General features: G+C 49.3%; 1 protein-coding gene across 1 annotated transcript in view; it reads left to right on the top strand.

Annotated features, from left to right (window-relative positions):
- The first annotated feature begins 9,275 nt into the window (after positions 1-9,275).
- Lrp5 (LDL receptor related protein 5) overlaps positions 9,276-22,442 on the top strand; it is a 108,193-nt gene continuing 95,026 nt past the window's right edge. Inside the window, exon 1 of the mRNA XM_050137480.1 lies at positions 9,276-9,499. Coding sequence (XP_049993437.1) covers positions 9,406-9,499 — 94 coding nt within the window. The 5' untranslated portion in view covers positions 9,276-9,405. The remainder of the gene's footprint in view (positions 9,500-22,442) is intronic.

Raw genomic sequence — 22,442 nt, 5'->3', positions numbered from 1 at the left:
TTTTATGTGCATTGGTGTTTTGCCTGCATGTGCTTGTGTGTTTGTGTGAAGGTGTCAGGTCCCCTGGAACTGAAGTTACAAACAGTTATGAGCTGCCATGTGGGTTCTGGGAACTGTACCTGGGTCCTCTGGAAGGACAGCCAGTGCTCTCAACCCCTGAGCTATCTTTCAAGCCCCTTCTTATTTTTTTTAATTAAATTTAGTGGTGGTTTGAATGTTAAATGTCCCATATAGTTTCAAGCATTTGAATACTTGGCCCCCAGTTGATGGCCTTTCTGGAGGAAGTGCATCACTGAGGGTGGCTTGGAGGTCTGAAAGCCTTGCACCATTCCCAGTTCACTCTCCCTGCTTCCTGTGTGTGGTTCAGATGTGAGCCCTCAGCTTCCTGCTTCTGCTGCCATGCCTTGGCTCCACCATTATGAACTCTAACCCTCTGGAACCTTTATTATTGCCTTGGTCTTGGTGTTTTCTTTTTTCTTTTTTTTTTGGTTTTGTTTTTTGTTTTTTGGGTTTTTTTTTTTTTTTTTTTTTTTTTTTTTTTTTTTTTAGGGTTTCTCTGTGGCTTTGGAGCCTATCCTGGCACTAGCTCTGTAGACCAGGCTGGTCTCGAACTCAGGTCACGGATGACCTGAGTTCAAATCCCAGGACCCACATGGTAGATTGAAAGAACAAACTCTCACAAGCCATCGTCTGACCTCCACACATACACACATGCTGTAACATGCATATATGTGTGCACACACACAATCAACTAATGTAGGGGCTGGAGAGATGGCTCAAAAGTTGAAAGCACTTGCTGCTCTTTCAGAGGCCCCAAGTTTGGTTTCCAGCACCCACATCCTGATGGCTCACATCTGTCTATCAGGCCATCTCCAGGGAAACCAATGCCTCTGGCCTTCCCTAAACACCGCTCTCACATATACAACCCTTCTCATATGCACATAATTTAAAATAAGATAAAAACTTTAAATCATATTAGTTACTTTTCTATTGATGAAAACACCAAGACCGGCCGGGCGATAGTGGCGCACGCCTCTAATCCCAGCACTCGGGAGGCAGAGGCAGGCAGAGCTCTGAGTTTGAGGCCAGCTTGGTCTATAGAGCTAGTTCTAGGACAGCCAAGACTCCACAAAGAAACCCTGTCTCTGGCCAGGCAGTTGTGGTCTCGTTGCAGGGGCCGGGGGGGGGGGGGGCAGGGGCAGGTGGATCTCTGTGAGTTTGAGGCCAGCCTGGGCTACAAAGAGAGTACCAGGACAGGCTCCAAAGCTACACAGAGTAACCCTGTCTCTAAAACCAAACCAAACCAAACAAAAGGAGTATATCAGTGAGGAGGGGTGGGATGAGGGGGTGGGCAGGCAGCGGTGTGGCCTTTCCTGGGAAGCCAGCAGAAGAGCTTCAGGGAGCCACATGGACATGTGTCCCTGGAACTGCTTGATAAATTAAAGGTCAAGGATGTGGCTGTCACTGCCCCCTCAGCTGTGGCCCTGAACATGTAGCCTTGCTGTGTAGAGCAATCTCCTCAGGCCTGGCATGGCTACTGCCGTCAGAGCAGCTGCGCTCACCCTCTGTATTAGTCCCCTTTCTGTCCAGGTCAGGATCCCAGTCCAAGAGTCATGCTACATTTTTCTGGTGCAAGTGTTGCCCTCTGGCCCTCTGACCTGCATGGACAAACCCTTCAACAAACATCAGACTTTGTAGGGATTCACCTTTGCCACCCTAGTGTGCAAACAGATACCCGGGTCAGCCCCGTGTCCTTGTCTTGAAGTGGGCCTGTGAACATCAGGAGCTGCGCCAGTTTCCCACCCCCTCAAATACCTGGGACCACAGACAGATATCCAGCTTACTTTGGGGTGCGTAGGTGGGAGTGGGGCGTGTGCTGGTCAGTATTAACTTGACACAAGCTGGAGTTATCTGGGAAGAGAGCCTCAACTGAGACAATGCCTGCACCAGACTGGTCTGTGGGCGTGACTGTGGGGCGTTCTCTTGATTGGCGATGGGCGTGGGAGGGCAGGTGGTCCTGAGTGGTCTAAGAGGGCACGCTGGGCAAGCATGGAGAATGAGCCAGCAAGCAGGGTTCCTCCCTGACTTCTGCTTCAGTTCCTGCTTTTTGCGCCTTCCCTGACTTTTCTTCACGATGGGCTGTAGCTGTAAGATGAAAGACATCCTTTTCCTACCCCCCAAGTTGCTTTTGGTCATAGAGTTTTATCACAGCAATAGAAAGCAAACCAAGGCAGGGGTGCTCAGGGAATTAACTCAGGTCCTCTGCTGGGCTGGGAAGAGTTTGGCCACTGAGTTACATGCTCAGCTTTTACCTTTCTCTCCTCCCTCTCTCTCTCCCTCTCTCCCTCCCTCCCTCCCTCCCTCCCTCCCTCCCTCCCTCCCTCCCTCCCTCCCTCCCTCCCTCCCTTAATAGTACTGATAATTAGGTCCAGGTTCTTTCACGCCGTGCAAACATTCTCCCATACAGCCATATCCTCTTTGATATCCCATACAGCCAAGCCATCCACTTTGAGATAGGGTCTTCTCATATCCAAGAATGGCCTGGAACTAGCTATATAGCGGATGATAACCTCAAATTTTTGATCTTGTCTCTACTCCTAAGTGCTAGGATTAGATCTATAAACTACCGCACCTAGTCTATGTGGGGCTGGGGATCATGGCTTTGTACATGCTAGGCAATCACTCTATCAACTAAGCTACATCCTGAGCTCTGTTTTTTTTTTTTCCTTAATTTTTTTTCCAAGACAGGGTTTCTCTGTGTAGCCCTGACTGTCCTGGAACTTGCTTAGTAGACCAGGCTGGCCTTGAACTCATGTAGATCTGCCTGTCTCTGCCTCTGTCTCTCAAATGTTGGGACTAAAGGTGTGTGCCACCATGCCTGGCTTCTCTTTAATTTATTTCTTTTTCTTTTTCTTTATTCTTCTCTCATGTATTACATCCTGACTGCAGTTTCCTTTTCTCCTCTCTTCCAAGCCCCCCCCCCTTTAAATGTTCAAATTTATTATTGTTTTGAGGGGGACACAGGCCATGGCATGTGCAGAAGTCAGGGACTGCCCTGTGGAGTTGGTGAGGGAAAACAGGCCATGGCATGTGTGTGTGTGTGGGGGGGGGGTGTCAGGGACTGCCCTGTGGAGCTTGCTCTTTCCCTTCACTATCACAGAGTTCCAGGGATTGAGTCAGGTCATCAGACTTGCATTGTCTGGTGACAAATATGTTTACTTGCTGAACCATCTGTCTGATCTAGCTGTCCCCCCCACCTTTTTTCCATCTTATTACACAAACTGGCATTGAATTTACCATCCTCCTGCCTCAGCCTTCTGAGTGATGTCATGATTAATAGACTAAACCTCTGTACTGTAAGCTGCAACCACAACCACAGTTAAATGTTTTCCTCTGTAAGAGTTGCTATGGTCATGGTGTCTCTTCACAGCAATAGAAACCCCAAGACCGTGCTCAAAGGGCATTCGTATGGAATGGGTGCTTCTCACTCCTTGAAGGATGATACTGCGGCATACAGAGCCCCAGACACGTTTCTAACTACTGGTGTCACCCTGCCAGCCAGGCTCTGAGGCCTGGAATGGCTTTTTGAGTCAGCGGTTTCTGCCTGGGAGGGGAATCAGAGATACAGAGACACAATTCCCTGATGTGCCCTGTGAGGACCCAGGTTGAGCCCTGTCTCCGGAAATGATTAGAAAGGACAGGTGCTGGTCCTCCTTACTTCCCCGGGTTGGAACTTGCATCTGAGCATCAGGCTAAGGGTGAGAGCCACCAAACACCAGACCTGAGAGAGTGCATCACCGTCAGGAGCTGTGGCAGGCAACTTTCCAGGGAAGTTGGAGCTTAGCAGGTTCTCTGATTGCATACTGTGTTACCAAAGGGTCTAAAAATGGCTGCCCTGTGATGTCACAAGTCTGCAGGATGAAACAGTGATGAGTTCTGGTGAGTTCTTTGGACTTTGGAGGTCTGAATTGGAGTCTGGCCACCTGAAACTGCTCTGATGTGAATGCCTGGTCCTTTAACTTGGCAACTCAGTGGCTCTTTCTTTCCTTCTTTCTTTCTCTCCTTCCTCCTCCTCTTCTTCTTTGCTTCACTTTATTTTTTAAGATTTATTTGTTATATATACAGTGTTCTGCCTGCATGTATGTCTGCATGCCAGAAGAGGGCACCAGATCTCATTATACATAGTTGTGAGCCACTATAAAGTAGCTGGGAATTGAACTCAGGACCTCTGGAAGAGCAGCCAGTGCTCTTAACCTCTAAGCCATCTCTCCAGCTCCCAGTGGCTATTTCTTGATGCCTTACATGTGTGTGTGTATTTTACTTCTTTTTTTTAAAAAATAACTTATTCAAATTTATTTTATATGCATTGGTGTGAAGTTATCAGAGCCCCTGGAACTAGAGTTATAGACAGTTGTGATCTGCCATCTGGGTGCTAGGAATTGAACCTGGGTTCTCTGGAAGAGCAGCCAGTGCTTTTAACTGCTGAGCCATCTTTCCAGCTCTTGTGTGTGTATTTTACTTCTAATCACTTGCTGCTGATATTGGGTCTTCTACTTCTCCAAATCCCTTCCAAATGTAGTTTTAGATTTTTTATTTTTATTTTATGTGTATTGCTGTTTTGCCTGTATGTATGTCTGTTTACCACCAATGTGTGCCTGATGTGGAGGCCAGAAGAGGGCATTGGAATCTCTAGAACTGGAGTTACAGATGGTTGTTGAACTGCTATGTGGATATTAGGAATAGAACCCATGTCTTTTGGAAGAGCAGCCAGTGCTTTTAACTGCTGAGCCATCTTTCCAGCTCTTGTGTGTGTATTTTACTTCTAATCACTTGCTGCTGATATTGGGTCTTCTACTTCTCCAAATCCCTTCCAAATGTAGTTTTAGATTTTTTATTTTTATTTTATGTGTATTGCTGTTTTGCCTGTATGTATGTCTGTTTACCACCAATGTGTGCCTGATGTGGAGGCCAGAAGAGGGCATTGGAATCTCTAGAACTGGAGTTACAGATGGTTGTTGAACTGCTATGTGGATATTAGGAATAGAACCCATGTCTTTTGGAAGAGCAGCAAGTGCTCTTAACTGCCGGACCGTCTTTCTAGTCCCTTTATTTAAGGTTTTAAGATAGGGTCTCACTATATTGCTCCAGCCCAGCCTTGGCTTGGGTTCAGGTCCTGAGATGGGAAACCGGCATTGGTGCAAGAAAGAGGAAGAAATCTTGAGTGGATTGCACTCAAGTGGCCCTTGAATAGTTTGAGCTGTCTTTATTTAGACTTAAACAGAGTTTCCTACCAGGCTTACACAAACAACTTTATTATTGGCTCCTTTCTTTGACTTTTAAGAAATACATCATAATCATTATAAAAAGTCCCCATTACTCCCCTTTATGCTTCCCAAAATATACTTTCCATCCCCTACATAACCTTATTCTAGACATAGAGCTCAGCATTTTTGCAGGCTTAACTAAACATCGAGCCAGACACACCCTGCTCCTGCAGCACTGATGCCAGCTGGCAGCTACTTGTGGTTACAATGTTAAAATGTAATAGTCATGGCCTCAACGCTTTAAGGACAATATTCAAACTCAAACAACTCCTTCATGTCTGCAAGACATGCTTTTATACAGCTCCCTTTTCTACAAGAGATCCCATGTCTCAATCTCTCTCTAAAAGGCAAGCTTTGATAAGCCACTCTTTTCCTATCCATTATATCATACTTCTCCCACCAGTGTAAGCACCTGTGTATGGTAAAAATGGATCTCTTCATCTCATATTGTACATTGCACTCTTTCCCTATTGGATCATACTAGGCTCTATCATTGACTCTACGTGCTTGGTGTCCAGTTGGCACTATGTGTATTCCAGAGGCTTTCCCCTAGTCTGTGTAGGCATGCTTTACTCTTCTTCCCTGAACGGTGAGACACAGTTAATGTTCCAACTGCTGTTTTCTCATATGTACCTGTTTCTATTGAGTCGGAAAAGTTCCCAGGATTAGGAGTTGTAATGAGTCATTCCAGATAAGAAATTTGAGAAGCATTAGCCCCTGCTGAATCTTAGGGGGAAATATTCAAGAAAGAGCAGAATTTCCAGGGGAAATTACAGCTGTTGCATGTGTGACTGACAGAGGAAAACCAAAAACCACCCAAAGAATCAACAATATAATGAGAGAAAAGAGCCTGCAGGCTGCACAAACTTTGCAAATTCCTACGCTGTCCTGTGGTCTACTGGTCCTTGCCAAGTAAGAATCCATTCCCACGGTGCCTTGCCCTGAAGAAATCCGTTGCACAGGTAGGCATACGCTGATCCAAGACCAGACTGAATGACTCCCAATACACACAGTCCTGGCTATCCATGAGCTCACAGAGATCCACCTGCACTGGCCCCCTAAGTGCTGGGAATAAAGACGTGTACCATCACATTCAATTTATTTTAAAATTAAATTATTTATTCATTGCGTGTATGTGCACACAGGTCATGTATGCGTGCTTCTGTGCTCAGTCTGGGATGTTGTGTAACATTTTCTTCAAGACTGAAATAGTCTACAGGAAGGTAAACAACTCAAAGTAGCTTCAGGAAGTTCCTGAAACCAACCAGATCCACTAGGTCCCTGTGGTAATTTGAATGTAATTGGCACCCATAAGCTCATAGGCAGTGGCACTATTGGGAGGTGTGGCTTTGTTACCGTAGGTATGGCCTTGTTGGAGGAAGTGTGTCAATGTGGGGGTGGGTGTTGAGGTCTCATATATGTTCCAGGCACCATCAGTGTCCCATACCACTTCCTGTTGCCTGCAGGTCAAGATGCAGGACTCTCAGCTCCTTCTCCAGCACGTGTCTGCCTACACGCACGCCACCATGTCACACCATGATGACAATGGACTAAACGCTCCAATTAAATGCTTTCTTTTATAAGAGTCACCGTGGTCATGGTGTCTCTTCACAGCAGTAGAAACCCTAAGACCGTCCCTCTCTTCCATAACATGCAATAAAAGCTGAGAGTCTGTCTCAGAGGAACGAGGCCAAGCTGCACAGGAAACTCTGAGTCCAGACTAGCTGCCTGGAAGCAGAAGAGGTTTAGGACAACTGAGGCACCTGGAAAGGTCACTCTAACCTGTTACGCTGTTTGCAGGCTGTGCAGTAAGCCCCAGGTTCCCAGCTTTGGGAGCTGTCACCTATGCCGGGGTGGGCTTTGTTGATGCAGCTGTCTTTGAGTTATTTTTGCTCCCATAGGTAACCCCTCACCCATATCCCTGTAAGTAATCTCCATAAAATTCACGCTCTACCAAGCTGGACTTTGGTGGCATCTGTACTTTCGTCTGTCTTGGGCTCCTCATCTGGGATGACTAGACATGTTTGACATCTCTCCGGGAAAAGCTTCATTCCACAACGGCGTGGGCCTATGCTATGCATGGCATCCGTACTGTTTTCTCTTATTCTTTCTTAGTGATACCTGCTTGCCCAGCACTTTTACTGGGTAGAGAAATCCTTAGCCGCTTCCCCAAAGCTTTGTTCCGCTTTGTACTCTTCCTAGATACTTGGGGTCTGTGGGCCAGAAACAGTGGAAGGAATGGCACAAATTTGTGGGTACACAGGCTTGGGCTTCCTGGGACTTCAGTGCAGAGCACCAGAGGCTAGGCTAAGCAGAGAGAGGACAGGCTGGTCCTCAGGACCCTGAAGGACACAGGCACCTGGCACTCTTGGTGGGACAGAGGTGGGATTCCACTGTGGTGGCTGTGGAGAGCAAGACAGAGGGAGGGAAATCTACAATAGGGCCTTGGGCTTGAAGACAGTTGCAGCCCAGCCCAGGGCAAGGCGGAGGTGCCATTTCTCGTTCTGTTTGGTGGCCCTTGTTTAGGCTTTCCTTTTAGACCTGGGCCTGCATTTGCTTCTTCCTCGCAGTCCATCCCAACCCTGCTCAGCACTCAGGGTGCTCCTTTAACGAAAGGAAAATCAGAACTCTAACCTGCGGTGCTCATTTAACAAACATTATTTATTGAACACCTACTATGTGCTGGCCCCTGGCCTATGTACAGGAAACCAAAGGGAGATAAAGAAGTAAACACACACCTTGTTAAGTGGCAACTGGCACAAAGGGTCAGCAGACTGGGTGGGCTATGAGGGGAGGGGGGAGGCAGGAGTGAGTCTGCCCAGTGTCTCTGCAAGGGGCCAGCAGCCAGTGAGATAAAGTCTAGAGGTAAAGGAGGTGTGGATAGGTCAGGCTGTGTGAGAGCCCTAGCCTCCTGCTCCTTCTCGGATGGGGATGGGAGCCTCAGCTGCTGAGGGGAAGGACGTTGAGATGTGGCTTATTTAGCCTGTCACTGGCTGCAGTGACCTGAGGCCAAGGGAAAAGATTGAAAGTGGAAGGCCTTGGGGGAGAGGGGAGGGAGGATGTTCCTGGCTCTGAGTTGAAGGTGGAGGGGGTGGGGATGGGCTGGGTGAGTAGAAACCAGCAAGGACACTGGATGCCCCAGTCCCTGCAAAGGTCCTCCAAGGCCTCTAGACCCGATTTCTCTTCCGGTGTCAAGTTGGATACAACCATTCCAGGAGATTGCTCTTCCTCCACTAGGGGCTGCTTCACCATTCAGATCTCAGTCTTGACCCTGGGGACTCTGGTCCTGGCTTTTCTCTTCTGGAGAACCCCCTCCCCCCATTAGCTACTCCTCTTTACTTCTTCCTAGGACTGAACCTAGGTCAACAGGAGCTGTGCTGGAGAGATGGCTCAGCAGCTAGAAACCCTTACTGCTCTCACAGGGATCTGGGTGCGGTCCCTCCATTACATGGTGGCTCACACTCACCTGTAACTCCAGTTACAGGGGATATGACACCTTATTCTGGTTTCTTTAGACTCCTTCCCACATGTGGTGCACATATATGTAGGCAAACACTCTAACACATAAAATAAATCTAAAAGTAAAAGCCCCCAGTTCCTCCAGCACTACCCACTCCTGCTCTTGTTCCTGCGCGCTTCCCAAGTGAAGCCAGGTGTCTCTGGGCCAGGTGGCAGCAGTTGTGGTGAAACGCCCAGACCTGGCTCGGGACACCCCCGCCCCAACTTCCAGCTCCGAGGCCCCCTGGCTGCGTGGGTCACGCCTCCCCTTGCTTCGGTATCCCCGCCGGTCAGTGCGGCGGTTCAGCAGGTGACCCACCTGCTCGCGGGGACCTCTCCGTCGCGGGCCGGAGGGACGCGCCTACAGGGCTCCCCGGCGCCCGCGGGAGGGCGCGGCTTGGCGGGGGGCGCGGGCGGCGCGGGGGGCGGAGACCGGCTCGGCTTCCGCTCCCTCCTCCCGCGTCGTCTTGGGCCGCGGCGCCCGAGGCGGGAGCAGGAGGCGCCGGGAGCCGTGAGGATCCACCGCCGCCGCGCGCGCCATGGAGCCCGAGTGAGCGCGCGGCGCTCCCGGCCGCCGGACGACATGGAAACGGCGCCGACCCGGGCCCCTCCGCCGCCGCTGCCGCCGCTGCTGCTGCTGCTGCTGGCGCTGTGCTGCAGCCTGGCACCCGCCGCGGGTAAGGTGGGCGCGGGGGACAATGGCCGGGGTCGCAGAAGCCACTGGCAAGTTGCGGGCGAGTTGGAGCGCGCGCCGGGGGACCGCGCGCGGGCCCTTTGTCTCTCCCGCCGGGGCCCCTCCCCGGGGACCGAGCCCGCCAGGTGCGGCGCGGGCGGGCCCTCACCTGCCCGGGGCTCGGGGCGCGGGGCGCGCTCAGCAGTGCACCCACGGGCTTCGCGATGGCCCTGCGCAGGCCTGGCCTGTCGCGAACTACTGGGAAAACTTTTCGCGAGCCTGCTTACGGCGGCCGGCCTACCGAGCCCTGGGAAGTGCCTGAAGTTGCAAGCTAGGAAGTTTGGAGAGCCCCGCGCGGGGAGGCCTGGCCCTGGCTGCTGTCTCTCTGACTTGCGTGGCTGTCAGCCTTCCAAACCGACCGACACCTGCCAGGTGCCCCGTGACCCCAGTGACCCATCTGATCGCTTGGGCCCTCAAACGGTGGCGCTGGCCACCGCTGACCAGTGTCCATCCCCGGGATCGGTTGCGTGGGTGCCTTGGTGTGGGGAGGTATGATCCTGCCTCATTTAGACCCACCTTTGGGGAAGTGGCCGGCTGGGGAACTTGCTAACTTTTGGTGTGTCCTGAGGGGTGGAGTTGAGGTCAGGCGGACTCTCGAGAAACGAAGGAGTTGGAAATGCTACACATGTTCTTTTAATTCGGAGATTGCCATGTGGTTTTTAAAGCAAGCCTCTTGCCACCTAAATCATTGTTTTCGGGTGTGTTGTGTTTTGTTTTTTCTGGAGTGTGGCTGTCCAAGAGTCCGGCAGATAGTCTTGAACTCCTGGATGGTGTTGATGGAAGTTTGGGGTGGGGTAGGGGGACAACTTCAGGTCCCTTTGTCTGGGTCTTATTAAGGCGAACAGCTGTCCCCCTGTGTATTTCCAGGGTAGACACTTGAGGGAGGTGGCTGGGCCTGGCTCTCTGCTCAGATTCCCTGGGTTGCAGTCCCTTACACCCAGGTTTCTTTTTTCTTTTTCTTTTTGGGCGGGGGAGAGACGGGGCTGGCTTCCTCTAGTTCTGGAGCTTTCGCCCTCAGCCTGAGGGCTCTGGGGGAGTCTCCCCCTAAACTTGTCTCCCTCGGGACCGTGTTTACATTTTCCGGCCGTGTCTGGTGCTAGCAAAACAAGGCGAAGACGAAACCGTGACAGGCCGTGGGAAGTCCAGGCCAGCGCTGCTCGTTCCGGAAATGCCTGGGTCGTGGCTGCAGAAGGGGTTTGGGAGTGGAGGGGCTGTTTGTTTTAAAGGTGGGGTTTGTAAGTCGACTTTCCTGTCTGAGGTGGGGTTGACATTTCTGGAATCCCCTGCCTGTCGTCTAGTATCCCAGACTTAACATCTTTATAGTTTGGTGGTGTATGAGGCAAAAATAGAGTTGATTATTTTAACATTAGGAAGCCAGGTCCCAGGAGTACCAGCTGATGGGGTAATCCAGGCCTAAAATGGAAGCAAGGGAGGAATCTCCCCGAGGCTCTTATTTTGACTGTTCTTGGTGGCTGTGTGCCCCCCAAACGTCTGTGTGAGATTCACGCTTTGGGAGTCTGGAGAGAAGGCAGTAAGTGGGCAGCTAATTATTTTTCCTGATTGCTTCCTGTTGCAAATTGAAGCTGTGGGCCCACAGAAAAGCCTTTGTTCTAGTGGTCCCCGTGTGGAGAGCGGCATTCCCCAGCCTGGAAACCCTAGGCTTCCCTCCTACGGGCCCAGAGCACTTGTCCCAGGACCAGCCCAGCCTGTCTGGCCTCCTGGAGGAGGTTCCTGCAGATGTGGGCTGCCTGCCTGTCCCTGGGAGGGCCCAGCCAGCACATGTTGGGTTATATTGGGTTAACTAAATGCTGTGTGAGTCTCCTCCAAATGAGGATCCTGTTCCTTGTTCCCACTGTGCTACAAATTACCCAGGCAACCTGTTTGATCCAGCATTTGTCCCGAGCGTCTCCAGGGAAGGCCACCTCACAGTTCCCGGCATGGTTGGAACCCTTTTTATTTTGACTATAGAATGTCACTGCTCAGGCATCTAGCAGGATTCACATAGGGTGTGGGGGTGGGGAGCCGCCAGGTGAGGATTCTGCCACCTACTTTGCAAGTGGGTGTCCTGGGGGCAGGAGAGTGGGTTTTATGCCTAGTTGCACGTTGTATTTGGGGGGGGGGGGCTTACATAGCCTCCCTGTGTTTGGTATAAGGATCTGGTGCCCTTTTCTTTCATGTGGCAGGGCGTGTTAGGTGCGTGTACCCTGATACTGTCAGTACCATCCCTAGCCCAGGTCTGGGTAGTGGAGGCAGAGCTTCAGGGACAGTTGTGTGACATGGCCTTTGATCTTTCTGGCCTGGAATTCTGGAGGCTGGTGGTGCATGGTCTGGATTTTTGTGTGTGTGTTCATGTGTGTGCATGCCTGTGCATGTAAAGGCCAGAGGTCAGCCTTTTGTAGTTTTTTTGCCATGTGATACGAAGGCTAGAGGTCAGTCTTGGGTAGTGTTCCTTGGGAGCCATCTGCCTTGTTCCTTGAGACAAGGTTTCTCACCGGGAACCAGGCCTCACTGAGTATAAGCCTGTTACCATGCCTGACTCTTCACATGGGGCTCAGGTATGTCTCAGGCTTTACCAGCCGAGCCGTCTCCCCGGGCCCTGTGCTGGATTTTTCTTCTGTGTTGTGATCCTGGGTATTCAGGAACTGATGAGTTTAACTCTGCGGCCACAAATGAGAGTTGGGAAATAAAGTGATGTGGACCTGCAGCCCAAAGGCTTGTCCCAGCCTTGCCACTTGCTGGGGGAGGTAGGCAGCTGACTCCGCCCTTGCTTTTCTCCCCAGGAACATGACCATGAAAATCCTTCCTGTCACAATTTAGTAACTTAGTGGGAGCACCCATGACTCTCGCTACTGTACCCATAGTAACTTCTTAGTGGGAGCACCCATGACTCTCACTACTGTACCTGCAGTAACTTCTTAGTGGGAGCACCCCTGACTCTTACTACCATACCTGCTTTTCTGGTGACTGGCGCCAGGTTAAGCTTGCTGGGTGGAATGGGACAGGGTAGCAGACATAGACAGTGTGGTGTCTGGGTACCCATGTGGAGGGGCACATAGGACACTGGGACTGGAATAAAGCTATGGCAAAATGAGTCCTCACCCTGGGCACATGGACCAGAGGGTCCAGACCTCAGTCCTCAAGGGCCAGATAGTCTCCACTGAGAGAGGTCAGTTCGTCTGTGACCTAGAGACATCAGGCTGGAGTCGACCTGGGCTGACCTAGGTGAATTGTGTGGAACTGAGGTTATTATTATTATTTTAGTTATTTTTTGAAATTTGAGAACAGAGTTTACTGTAGCTGTGGTTGGCCTGGAACTGGATGTGTAGACCAAGTTGACCTTGAACTCATAGAGATCCGCCTGCCTCTGCCTTCTGAGTCTGGGATTAAAGGCATTCACTACCATACTTGGCTTTGGAACTGAATTTTTAAAAAGATTTATTTTTATTTTAAGTTATGTGTGTGTCTGTGTGCATATGTGCGAGTCTAGTTCACTATTGGAGTGCAGAAGAAGGCATCGAATACCCAGGAGCTAGAAGTCCAGACAGGCCACTGTGAGCTGCACTGTGTGGTGCTGGGGACTACACACATCCTCTACAAGAGCAATAGCCATCTGTCCAGCAGCTCCGGATCTAGCTGGTCATGCTGGCACATGCTGGCCTCCCAGCACTTGGGGGTGAAGGCAGAAGGGTCCTGAACTCAAGGCCAGTCTCTTCTTTTTTTTTTTTTTTAGGGTATATTTCTTTTTTTTTTTTTAAATATAATTTTTTATTGAAAAAAAATTTTCCGCCTCCTCCCCGCCTCCCATTTCCCTCCCCGTCTCCCTTTTCCCCCCTCCTCCCTCTCCTCTCCCCCTACCCCCACTCCTCTCCCCCTCCCTCTCCAGTCTGAAGGGCAGTCAGGGTTCCCTGCCCTGTGGAAAGTCCAAAGTCCTCTCCGCTCCATCCTGGTCTAGGAAGGTGAACATCCAAACTGGTTAGGCTCCCACAAAGCCAGAACATGAAGTAGGATCAAAACCCAGTGCCATTGTCCTTGGCTTCTCAGCAGCCCTCATTGTCCGCCATATTCAGAGAGTCCGGTTTTATCCCATGCTTTTTCAGTCGCAGTCCAGCTGGCCTTGGTGAGCTCACAATAGATCAGCCCCACTGTCTCCGTGGGTGGGTGCACCCCTCGTGGTCCTGACTTCTTTGCTCATATTTTCCCTCCTTCTGCTCCTCCTTGGGACATTGGGAGCTCAGTCCGGTGCTCCAGTGTGGGTCTCTGTCTCTATCTCCATCCATCTCCAGATGAAGGTTCTATGGTGATATGCAAGATATTCATCAGTATGGCTATAGGATAGGGTCATTTCAGGTTCTCTGTCCTCAGCTGCCCCAGGAACTAACTGGGGACATCGCCCTGGGCACCTGGGAGCACCAAATCTCTTGCGCCAGTCTCTTCTTAAAACACTACCTAGTCCCCCTCCAAAAATAATCAACTGAAGAAATAAAAATAAAAATTGGGATTGAAGGGGATGAAGAGATGGCTTACTGGTTAAGAAAACACTTATTGCTCTAACAGAGGACCAGGGTTCAATTCCCAGCCCCAACATGGCTGCTCACAACTGTCTGTAACTCCAGTTCTAGGGAATATGACACCCCCTTCTGGCCTATGTGGGTACTGCATGCATGTGGTGCACATACATAGGTCAATTACCCATACAAATACGTCTTAAATATTGGAGTTGACACATCCTAGGAGTCACACCAGGGGCTCACCTTGTCTCAAGCAGGTATGGCCCTGGCATTGGCCATACTTGTGGATTGCAACCATTAATTAATAAAACATTTTCATTGTTCCAAAGCAAATCCCATTTTCATTGGACAGTGGCTTCCCATCTCCCAACTGCAGTTTTGGTGCTATCTCTGGGATCTGCCTGTTCTAGTCACTTCTTGGGGGCTGATAGTGTCTTTCTGTGTTACCCAGGCTGGCCTTGAACTCTTGGGCTCAAGCAGTCCCCCTGTCTCAGTCCCCTGAGTAGCTAGAATTAGCCATCTTGTACCTGGCTGCATTTTGTATGCTCTGTCTGACTTCTTTGTAGCTTGTAGCCCGGTTTATGGCTGAGTGCTATTCTACTCTGCGGAGAGACCAAAGTTTATCTGTTTACTCTCTGGTTGAGTTTGTCCTGGTTGCCTGTGGCTTTTCAGCAGATGAGCTGGGGGGCTGTGTCAGGAGGTTCAGAAGCTAGGCAGTCTGTGCTGGCCTCCCGCCAGCCCGTTTCTCTTCACAGCCATCTGTATGGAGCCTGGGTCCTGAGAGTGTGGACCGAGTATTCTCACAGACCCAGAGGGAGCTGGACACTGTGGTCAGGAGGCACCAAGTTGGATCACTCAATAGCCTCTGGAAACAGGATTCTGTGGGGGCAGGCGTGGTGGGAGCTGAGGGCTGTGCCCAGCTTCTGGGCTTCGTGACTCTGCTCACATTTGCTTGGAAAGCCTCACGTGGGCTCTGAGCCAGCCGCCTGGGGCAGAGCAGTCCAAGTGTGACGGGTGGAGGCAGCTGTGGGGCCCACAGGGAGGTGGCCCCAGGCCTAGCTGGCGGGTCTACCCTGCTTTCCCTCCAGCCTCTGGAGAGTGGCTTGCTGGCTCTTGGCCTCAGTTTCCACAGCTACAAAATTGAGCTGATCAGCCAGCCTTGCCAGCACCTGTGGGATCTGTGAAGCCTGGAAGGACACAGTGTTCCTTCCCTCACCACCACAGTGAGGAAGACACTTGGAGCCCATCTTGGGTACCCAGGTTCCCTTTTATTTTTTAAATTATTTATTTTTTATTATATGTACAGTGTTCTGCCTGCATGTATGCCTGTACGCTAGAAGAGGGCACCAGATCTCACTGTAGATGGTTGTGAGCCACCATGAGGTTGCTGGGAATTGAACTCAAGATTTCTTGGAAGGGCAGATAGTGCTCTTAACCGCTGAGCCGTCTCTCCAGCTCCCCAGGTGCCCCTTTAATGGAGGCTGAGTGCAGACTGCAGAACTGATTTTTTTGTCCAGTGTGGGACTGGGAAGTAGTTTAAGATGCTGGAGATCAGTGCTTCTGGGGTGGCCCTAAGCCAAAAGTCACACCTCTTTGAGATGGGCCTGTTGGTATCCCTGTGCAATGTCGAGATATATGTGTCTAGGATATGGAACCTTTGTCAACGTGGTAAGTATACCTTGGTCCTTGTACTCTGAGCCCCAAGGAATTATTGCGTAGCTTCAGCCTTGGGCTTCCAGTTTATCCCTTGCCTGCCACGGTGTGGGAGTGGTTGGCATCTTACTGACCCCTAGTGAGTCCTGCTGGATCTTCTGGGCAATGGTTTACTATGGTAACCTTGAGTTCCAGTGGAACCTAATGTGCTCTGAGGGGCTGTCAGCATGGCCACGGGTGTTGGTGCCAGTGTCTAGGGCTGCTGAGGGTCCCACCACAGCTTTCTGCCTCCATGTGGAGCCCTGAAGTGTTCTTGTTTGTGTGCCTCAGTTTCCTTAATGGTAAAACAAAATCAGCTGACCCATTCTTTGAGGCCTTACCAAGCCTGGCTGAGTCTTTACTTGTCCCCCTGTCTGACACTGTTCCTGTCACCTTGTGGGTGTAGTTGGCACCACATTTGATTTCCCCAAAAGGCCACTTGGGGGTTCTACTCAACCCTTCTAGGATCCCTTTCAGGTCTGTCCTGTTACCTCACCAGCCTATGGGCCCAGCCTGATCTCTGCAGTTCCAGCCCCTGGGACCCACAGTCTCTGGTAGAACCCTTCTGTATGGTTAGTTTCAGTTGTTGACTTGACACAATCTCCTGTCAGCACCTAAGATGAAAGTTTCAGTGAAAGACTGTAGATCAAGTTGGTCTGTGGGCCACTGTGTAGATCAGGTTGGTCTGTGGGTCACTGTGTACATCGGGTTGGTCTCTGCGCATGTCTGTGGGCCACTGTGTAGCTCGGGTTGGTCTCTGCGCATGTCTGTGGACCTCTGTAATTCTTTCCTTAGTTGAGTTGGGAAGACGCTGTGGGTGGCTTTGTTCCTGGGTCTGGGCCCTGGGCCGTGTCAGAGTGGAGAAAGCTGAACAGTGAGCATGCGTACATTCATTTCTCTCTGCTCTGGATGGGAGATGTGACCTGCCGCTTCAAGCTCCTGCCTTGATTTCCCTAACCCAGACAAACCTGCACTCCCTTTAACTTGCATTTCTCCTTGTTTTTGTCACATTGACAGAACAGTTCTGTCCTTCGTTGTGTTTGTTTGCATGTTTGCCAGTGCTGTGGCCACCAGCAGTGACCCAATGTGGGGAGAGGCAGTGCAAGGGGCAGCCAGAGGCCTGCACCTGAGCCTTCCGCCTGCCCTCAGCAAGAGGCTGGGCCACACTGGACTGTGTTGTGAAGGCTTGGCCTGCACCAACATCTGTGTCTTAGGCCTTTTCTTTTCTTTTCTTTTCTTTTCTTTTCTTTTCTTTTCTTTTCTTTTCTTTTCTTCTTCTTTTTTTTTTTTAAATATTCATTATTTATTATGTATACAATATTCTGTGTGTATGCCTGCAGGCCAGAAGAGGGCACCAGATCCCATTATAGATGGTTGTGAGCCACCATGTGGTTGCTGGGAATTGAACTCAGGACCTTTGGAAGAGCAGGCAATGCTCTTAACCTCTGAGCCATCTCTCCAGCCCTAGGCCTTTTCTTGTAGTCAGAGAATTATCTTTTTAAAGATGGCCCAGCTAGGGCCGAGAGACTGTGTGGCTGTACTGCCTGGTGTGGGCCCTGCTACCCACTGCCCCTTGACTGCAGCAGGTTACACCACCTCCTCTTGGTAATGGCCCAGTGGCAGTAGAGCCTGCCTGGTGAGCCTGCACGAGCATCAGGGTGTGCTCCAAGGTGGTGGTTAAATGTTTCCCCGTTGTCCTTTTCTTTGGCTGTCATTTACTGAGCCAGGAGGCAGGGATGGTCTTTTAGGAGGGGCACTCGTGACAGGCTGACCCATTGTGGCCAAGGTGATGCTTTATCTGTAGGCATCTGGGAATATAGAGGATACCTGGGGTCTCTCATACGTGTGCCTTGAGCTGTCCTTATGATTCTCTTGCAGATGCCCGGTAGAGCCCTGCCTACTACAGGACACCCCTGAGGTGTAGGTGGCCTTTTCCATAGGTGTTCAACCATGGGAACACTGCTAGAGGGTTTAGATCCAGGTGTACTATGTATGCCCACTTGGTGTTTGTGTGTGTGTGTGTGTGTGTGTGTGTGTGTGTGTGTGTGTGTTTGTGTGTGTGGTGTTGGGTTTGGAACCCAAAGCCTGTGCTCAGCACACATTCTGCTGTTGAGTGTATGTGCTATGCCCACCCAGTGTGTATGTGTGTACATGTGTGTGTGCACGTGTGCATGTGTTTGTGTGTGTGCGAACCCAAGGCCTGTGCTCAATACACATTCTACTGTTGAGTGTACCCAACTCCTATGTTTTTATTTAGGAAAATTTTTTTTTTTTCGAGACATGGTTTCTCTGTGGCTTTGGAGCCTGTCCTGGCACTAGCTCTGTAGACCAGGCTGGTCTTGAACTCACAGAGATCTGCCTGCCTCTGCCTCCTGAGTGCTGGGATTAAAGGCGTGCGCCACCATCGCCCGGCAGGAAAACTTTTTTTTTTTAAAAAAATAAAGATTTATTTACTTTATTATATGTTTATGAGTGTTTGATTCCATGTATGGCTGTGTATCATGTTCACAGAGACCAGAAAAGGTGTCACAGATTCCCTGAAGCCTGAGAACCATTATGTAGTTAAACCTATCCTCTGCAAGAACATCCAATATTCTTATCTCCAGCTCGTTGGAGCAGTCTTTAAATTTTTTTTTTTTTCATGACAGGGTTTCTCTGTGTAGTCTTGGCTGTCCTGGAACTTGCTCTGTAGACCAGGCTGGCTTCGAACTCACGGAGATTCTCCTGTCTGTCCTTCCTGAGTGCTGTGGAACAGCCTTTTTTATTGCAGTAAACTGAATCGAATAAAACTTGGAGTTTCGACTGTTTCTGTTTATTTAAAAAGTTACTTATTTATATGTGTATAGTTATTTTGCTTTCCTATATATCTGTGTACTCCATGTGTGTTCTTTGTCCACAGAGACCAGAACAGGGCATCAGATCCTCTGGAAAAGTTACAGACAGTTGTGAATTTCCATGTGGGTGCTGGGAACCGAACCCCTGTCCTCTGGAAGAGCAGCCAGAGCTCTAAACCACAGAGCCGTTTCTCTAGTGTCTGTTCTTTCTAGTTTTTGTTACATATTTATTGTACATGGGAGGGGGTGGGGTGGCACGTGTACACCCTATAGCACACACGTGTAGGTCAGAGAACAACTCACGGGAGTCAGTGCCCTCCATCCATGTGGGTCCCTATGGATCTAGCTCAGGTTTTCAGGAGTGACCCTGACTGTGAGTGTGCAGAGTCTGTGACATCATCACGTTGTCAATGTTGTATATCTGCCACAAATTTTCATCACCCCAGCAGAAATGTTTCACCTATAACATGGTCACTTCCCATCCCCGCTCAGCCCTGGCCCCTGGTAAGTCGTCTCTTCTGCTCCGTGTTCCTGTAAGTCTGACTCTTTCGGGGAACTCATGTTTGTGGAGTTAATATTTGTCTGGCTTATTTACATGATGTTTAAGGCAAACATCATAGTCCTTTTGAGCTTTGCCTGCACCAGAATTATCTTCTTTTTATAGCTCAGTACCAGTCCCTGGAACAGAGATGCTCATCTTGTGAGCTATGGACCTTGGGTTGTCTCTATGTTTGGCTATAGCGAGACACTGGTGTGTAAGGATCTGTTGGCCCTTGGCTGATTTGTTGGATCAATATTACTTGTATGTTTGATTTTTGCAGGTCTTTCTCCTCACCCTCCTGAGTTGTTGAAAACAGGCAAGTGTTACCATGCCTGGCTTTTTATTTTATTCATTTAATTTTATTTTATTTGGTGGAGTTCACTATGTAGAGCAGTCTAGCTTCAAACTCACAAAGATCCATCTGTCTTTTGAGCCACTGCCACCTAGTTGATGGCTTTTCTTTATAGCCTGTTTTGTCTCCCTGTGGACAGCTTTTTGACCCATATTTGAGCTTGTCGTATTTTCAGCATGTCTTCATCTCTTTAATGTAAATCTGACCCTTCCCTCCTTATCTCAGCCTGTTGACCCATCAGAGGTACTTTCTGTATCTTTTCCAACAAGAAAGCCAAGTGGTAGTGTGTGTGGCAAGCTTATTATTTGGTGTGGGCATTGTTTTGGTGTATTTGGTATTCCATATTTTCCTTCAGGTCTGTGGCTAATCTTTCATATATATATATTATCATAAAGACATTAAAGAGTCTCTACCAGGTGTGGCGGTTTATGATTGTAATTCCAACACTCAGGAGGTTGAGGCAGGAGGATTGATTGACATAAGTTTGAGGCTAGCCTGGGCTACAGAGTAAGATCTTGTCCCAAACAAAACAAAACAACTGAGTGTGGTAGCTTATACCTGTAACCCCAGCATTCAGGAATCAGAGGTAGGAGGATTGCTCTGTGTTTGAAACCAACCTGGGCAATATAGTGAGTCTGTCAAAAATCCCCAAACAAAATAATAATAATAATAAATACCAAAATGTTTTGAGTAATTGCAGTTGTTAGTCTTATTTCTTATGACTGCATGTCTTTATTCTACCTAAAGATTGTAAATATATTCTTTTTTTTTTTCTTCAGGTCAATTCCTGTTTTATGGTCTTGAGTTCTAATTCAGATTATCCTTCTGTTTGTTTTGAAAGATAATCTCTGTAGTCCTTTTTGGCCTGGCACTGTATGTAGTCCAGGCTAGCCTCTAACTCCCAGAGTTGCCTCTTGCCTCTGCCTTCAGAATGCTAGGATTAAAAGCATGAGCTTCTTTCTACACTTGGCCTCCCTGATTTTCTTTTTTTTGTTTTGTTTTGTTTTTCAAGACAGGGTTTCTCTGTGGTTTTGGAGCCTGTCCTGGAACTAGCTCTTGTAGACCAGGCTGGTCTCGAACTCACAGAGATCCGCCTGCCTCTGCCTCCCGAGTACTGGGATTAAAGGCCTTCGCCACCACCGCCCGGTCCTGATTTTTTTTTTTTTTAAAGCATTACAAAATTTAAACCAGGCGGTGGTGGTGCACACCTTTAATCCCAGTACTTGTGAGGCAGAGGCAGGTGGATCTCAGTGAGTTTGAGACCAGCCTGGTCTACAGAGTGAGTTCAAGGACAGCCAGTCTTGAAAACCAAAAAGAAACAAAACCAAAAAAAAAAAAAACCCCAAATTTAAACCTTTATATTTTATGTGCATAGGTATTTTGCCTACTTGTAGTCTATGTACGTGAATATGCAGTGCCCTTGGAGGCCAGAAGAGGATGTTAGATCCCATGGGACTGGAGCTACAGAAGGTTAGGAGCCTCTTTGTGGGTGCTGGGAATTGAACCCTGGTCCTTTTGAAGAACAACCAATTTTTTTTTAAATATTCTTTTTTTTAAGATTTATTTATTATGTATACAATGTTCTGTCTGCATGTGTGCCTACATGCCAGAAGAGGGCACCAGATCTCATTACAGATGGTTGTGAGCCACCATGTGGTTGCTGGGAATTGAACTCAGGACCTCTGGAAGGAAAGTCAGTGCTCTTAACCTCTGAGCCATCTCTCCAGCCCCGCAACCAATGTTCTTAGTTGATGATCTATCTCTCTAGCCCAGAAGATTTTTACTTTTGATTATGTGTGCTTGTGTGTGTCTGTGTGTGTGTAGTGTTTAGTGTCCACAGAAACCAGAAGGTGGTGTCATACTCCCTAGGACTAGAGTTGCAGGTGGCTGTGAGCCGCTTCACATGGGTTTTGGGGGCTGAACTTGGTCTTCTGGGGGAGCAGTGAGTGATCTCAGCGACTGGGTTGGCTCTCCAGCCCCTTACTGTTATTCTCTAAGAATATGGTATGAGGTGTGGGGAGCTGGCCCAGCACTTAGATGTAATGGCCAGCCCGTCTCTACAGCAAGCTCTCTGTTGGACGGTCTTCAGACCGCCAACCTGCAAATAATGACCCGATGACTTATTAATTATGAAAACTTAGGCTTTTCTCAACTCTTATAACTTAAATTAACCCATTTATATTAATCTGTGTTCTGCCAAGTGGTGTTACCTCTCTTCCATCTTGAACCTCCTGTTTTCTCTGTCTGTCTGGTGACTAAACCTTTCCTCTCCCCAGTTTTCTCGTAGCCTGAAAGGTCCACCTCTTCCTTCTGCCGAACTATTGGCCGGTCAGCTTTTTATTATACAGTCTCAGCAATTCATCTTCACACAGAGTACAAATATCTCACATCGTGTCTCTGTTCAACCAGATTGCCACTCTTCCCTGTGTGGTGTCCTGTCCTCAGACACTTGGCTCCTGACCCTGGACCCTCCCACCAGGTGGCCTGTGCCTCTCGCCTGATCTTTGTACTATCAGGTGTTTTGAGATAACTGTGCAAACCCCTCCCCTGTGTTCTGTTTGGGAAGCTTGTTGACTGTCTTCGGGTTTTTACTCTTGCAAAGTAAGCCTCTTGACCTCGTCCTTTGATCTCTTGGTCTGGGAACAGTAAATGGTGACATCCAGCAGGTGTCAGGGACCAGATGTGATGTGTTCTCTACCCCCTGGCTGTGGAAGTCAATTCGTCCACCACCTGTGACAGAGCCCGTCTCAGCATCTGGGTTTTTAATTAGATACCGTGTTTCGCTTTCAGTGGGCTGATAGTGGACTCTGTGGGAACACCCCTGCCACCATGCTAGCCTGGGAAGCCCACTCCAGAGCTGACTACTTTCAGCTTCAATCTGAAGGCATAGATAATTACCAAGCATATTGCTTTCCTTCTCAAATCATTACAGAATAAAAGGTGAGTGCCTCCTAGAGCTT

This window comes from Alexandromys fortis, unplaced genomic scaffold (assembly GCF_014885135.2).
Source record: "Alexandromys fortis isolate MF-2015 unplaced genomic scaffold, M_Fortis_MF-2015_v1.1 scaffold_3, whole genome shotgun sequence".
NCBI lineage: Eukaryota > Metazoa > Chordata > Mammalia > Rodentia > Cricetidae > Alexandromys > Alexandromys fortis.
This window is presented reverse-complemented; position numbering and strand designations above follow the sequence as displayed.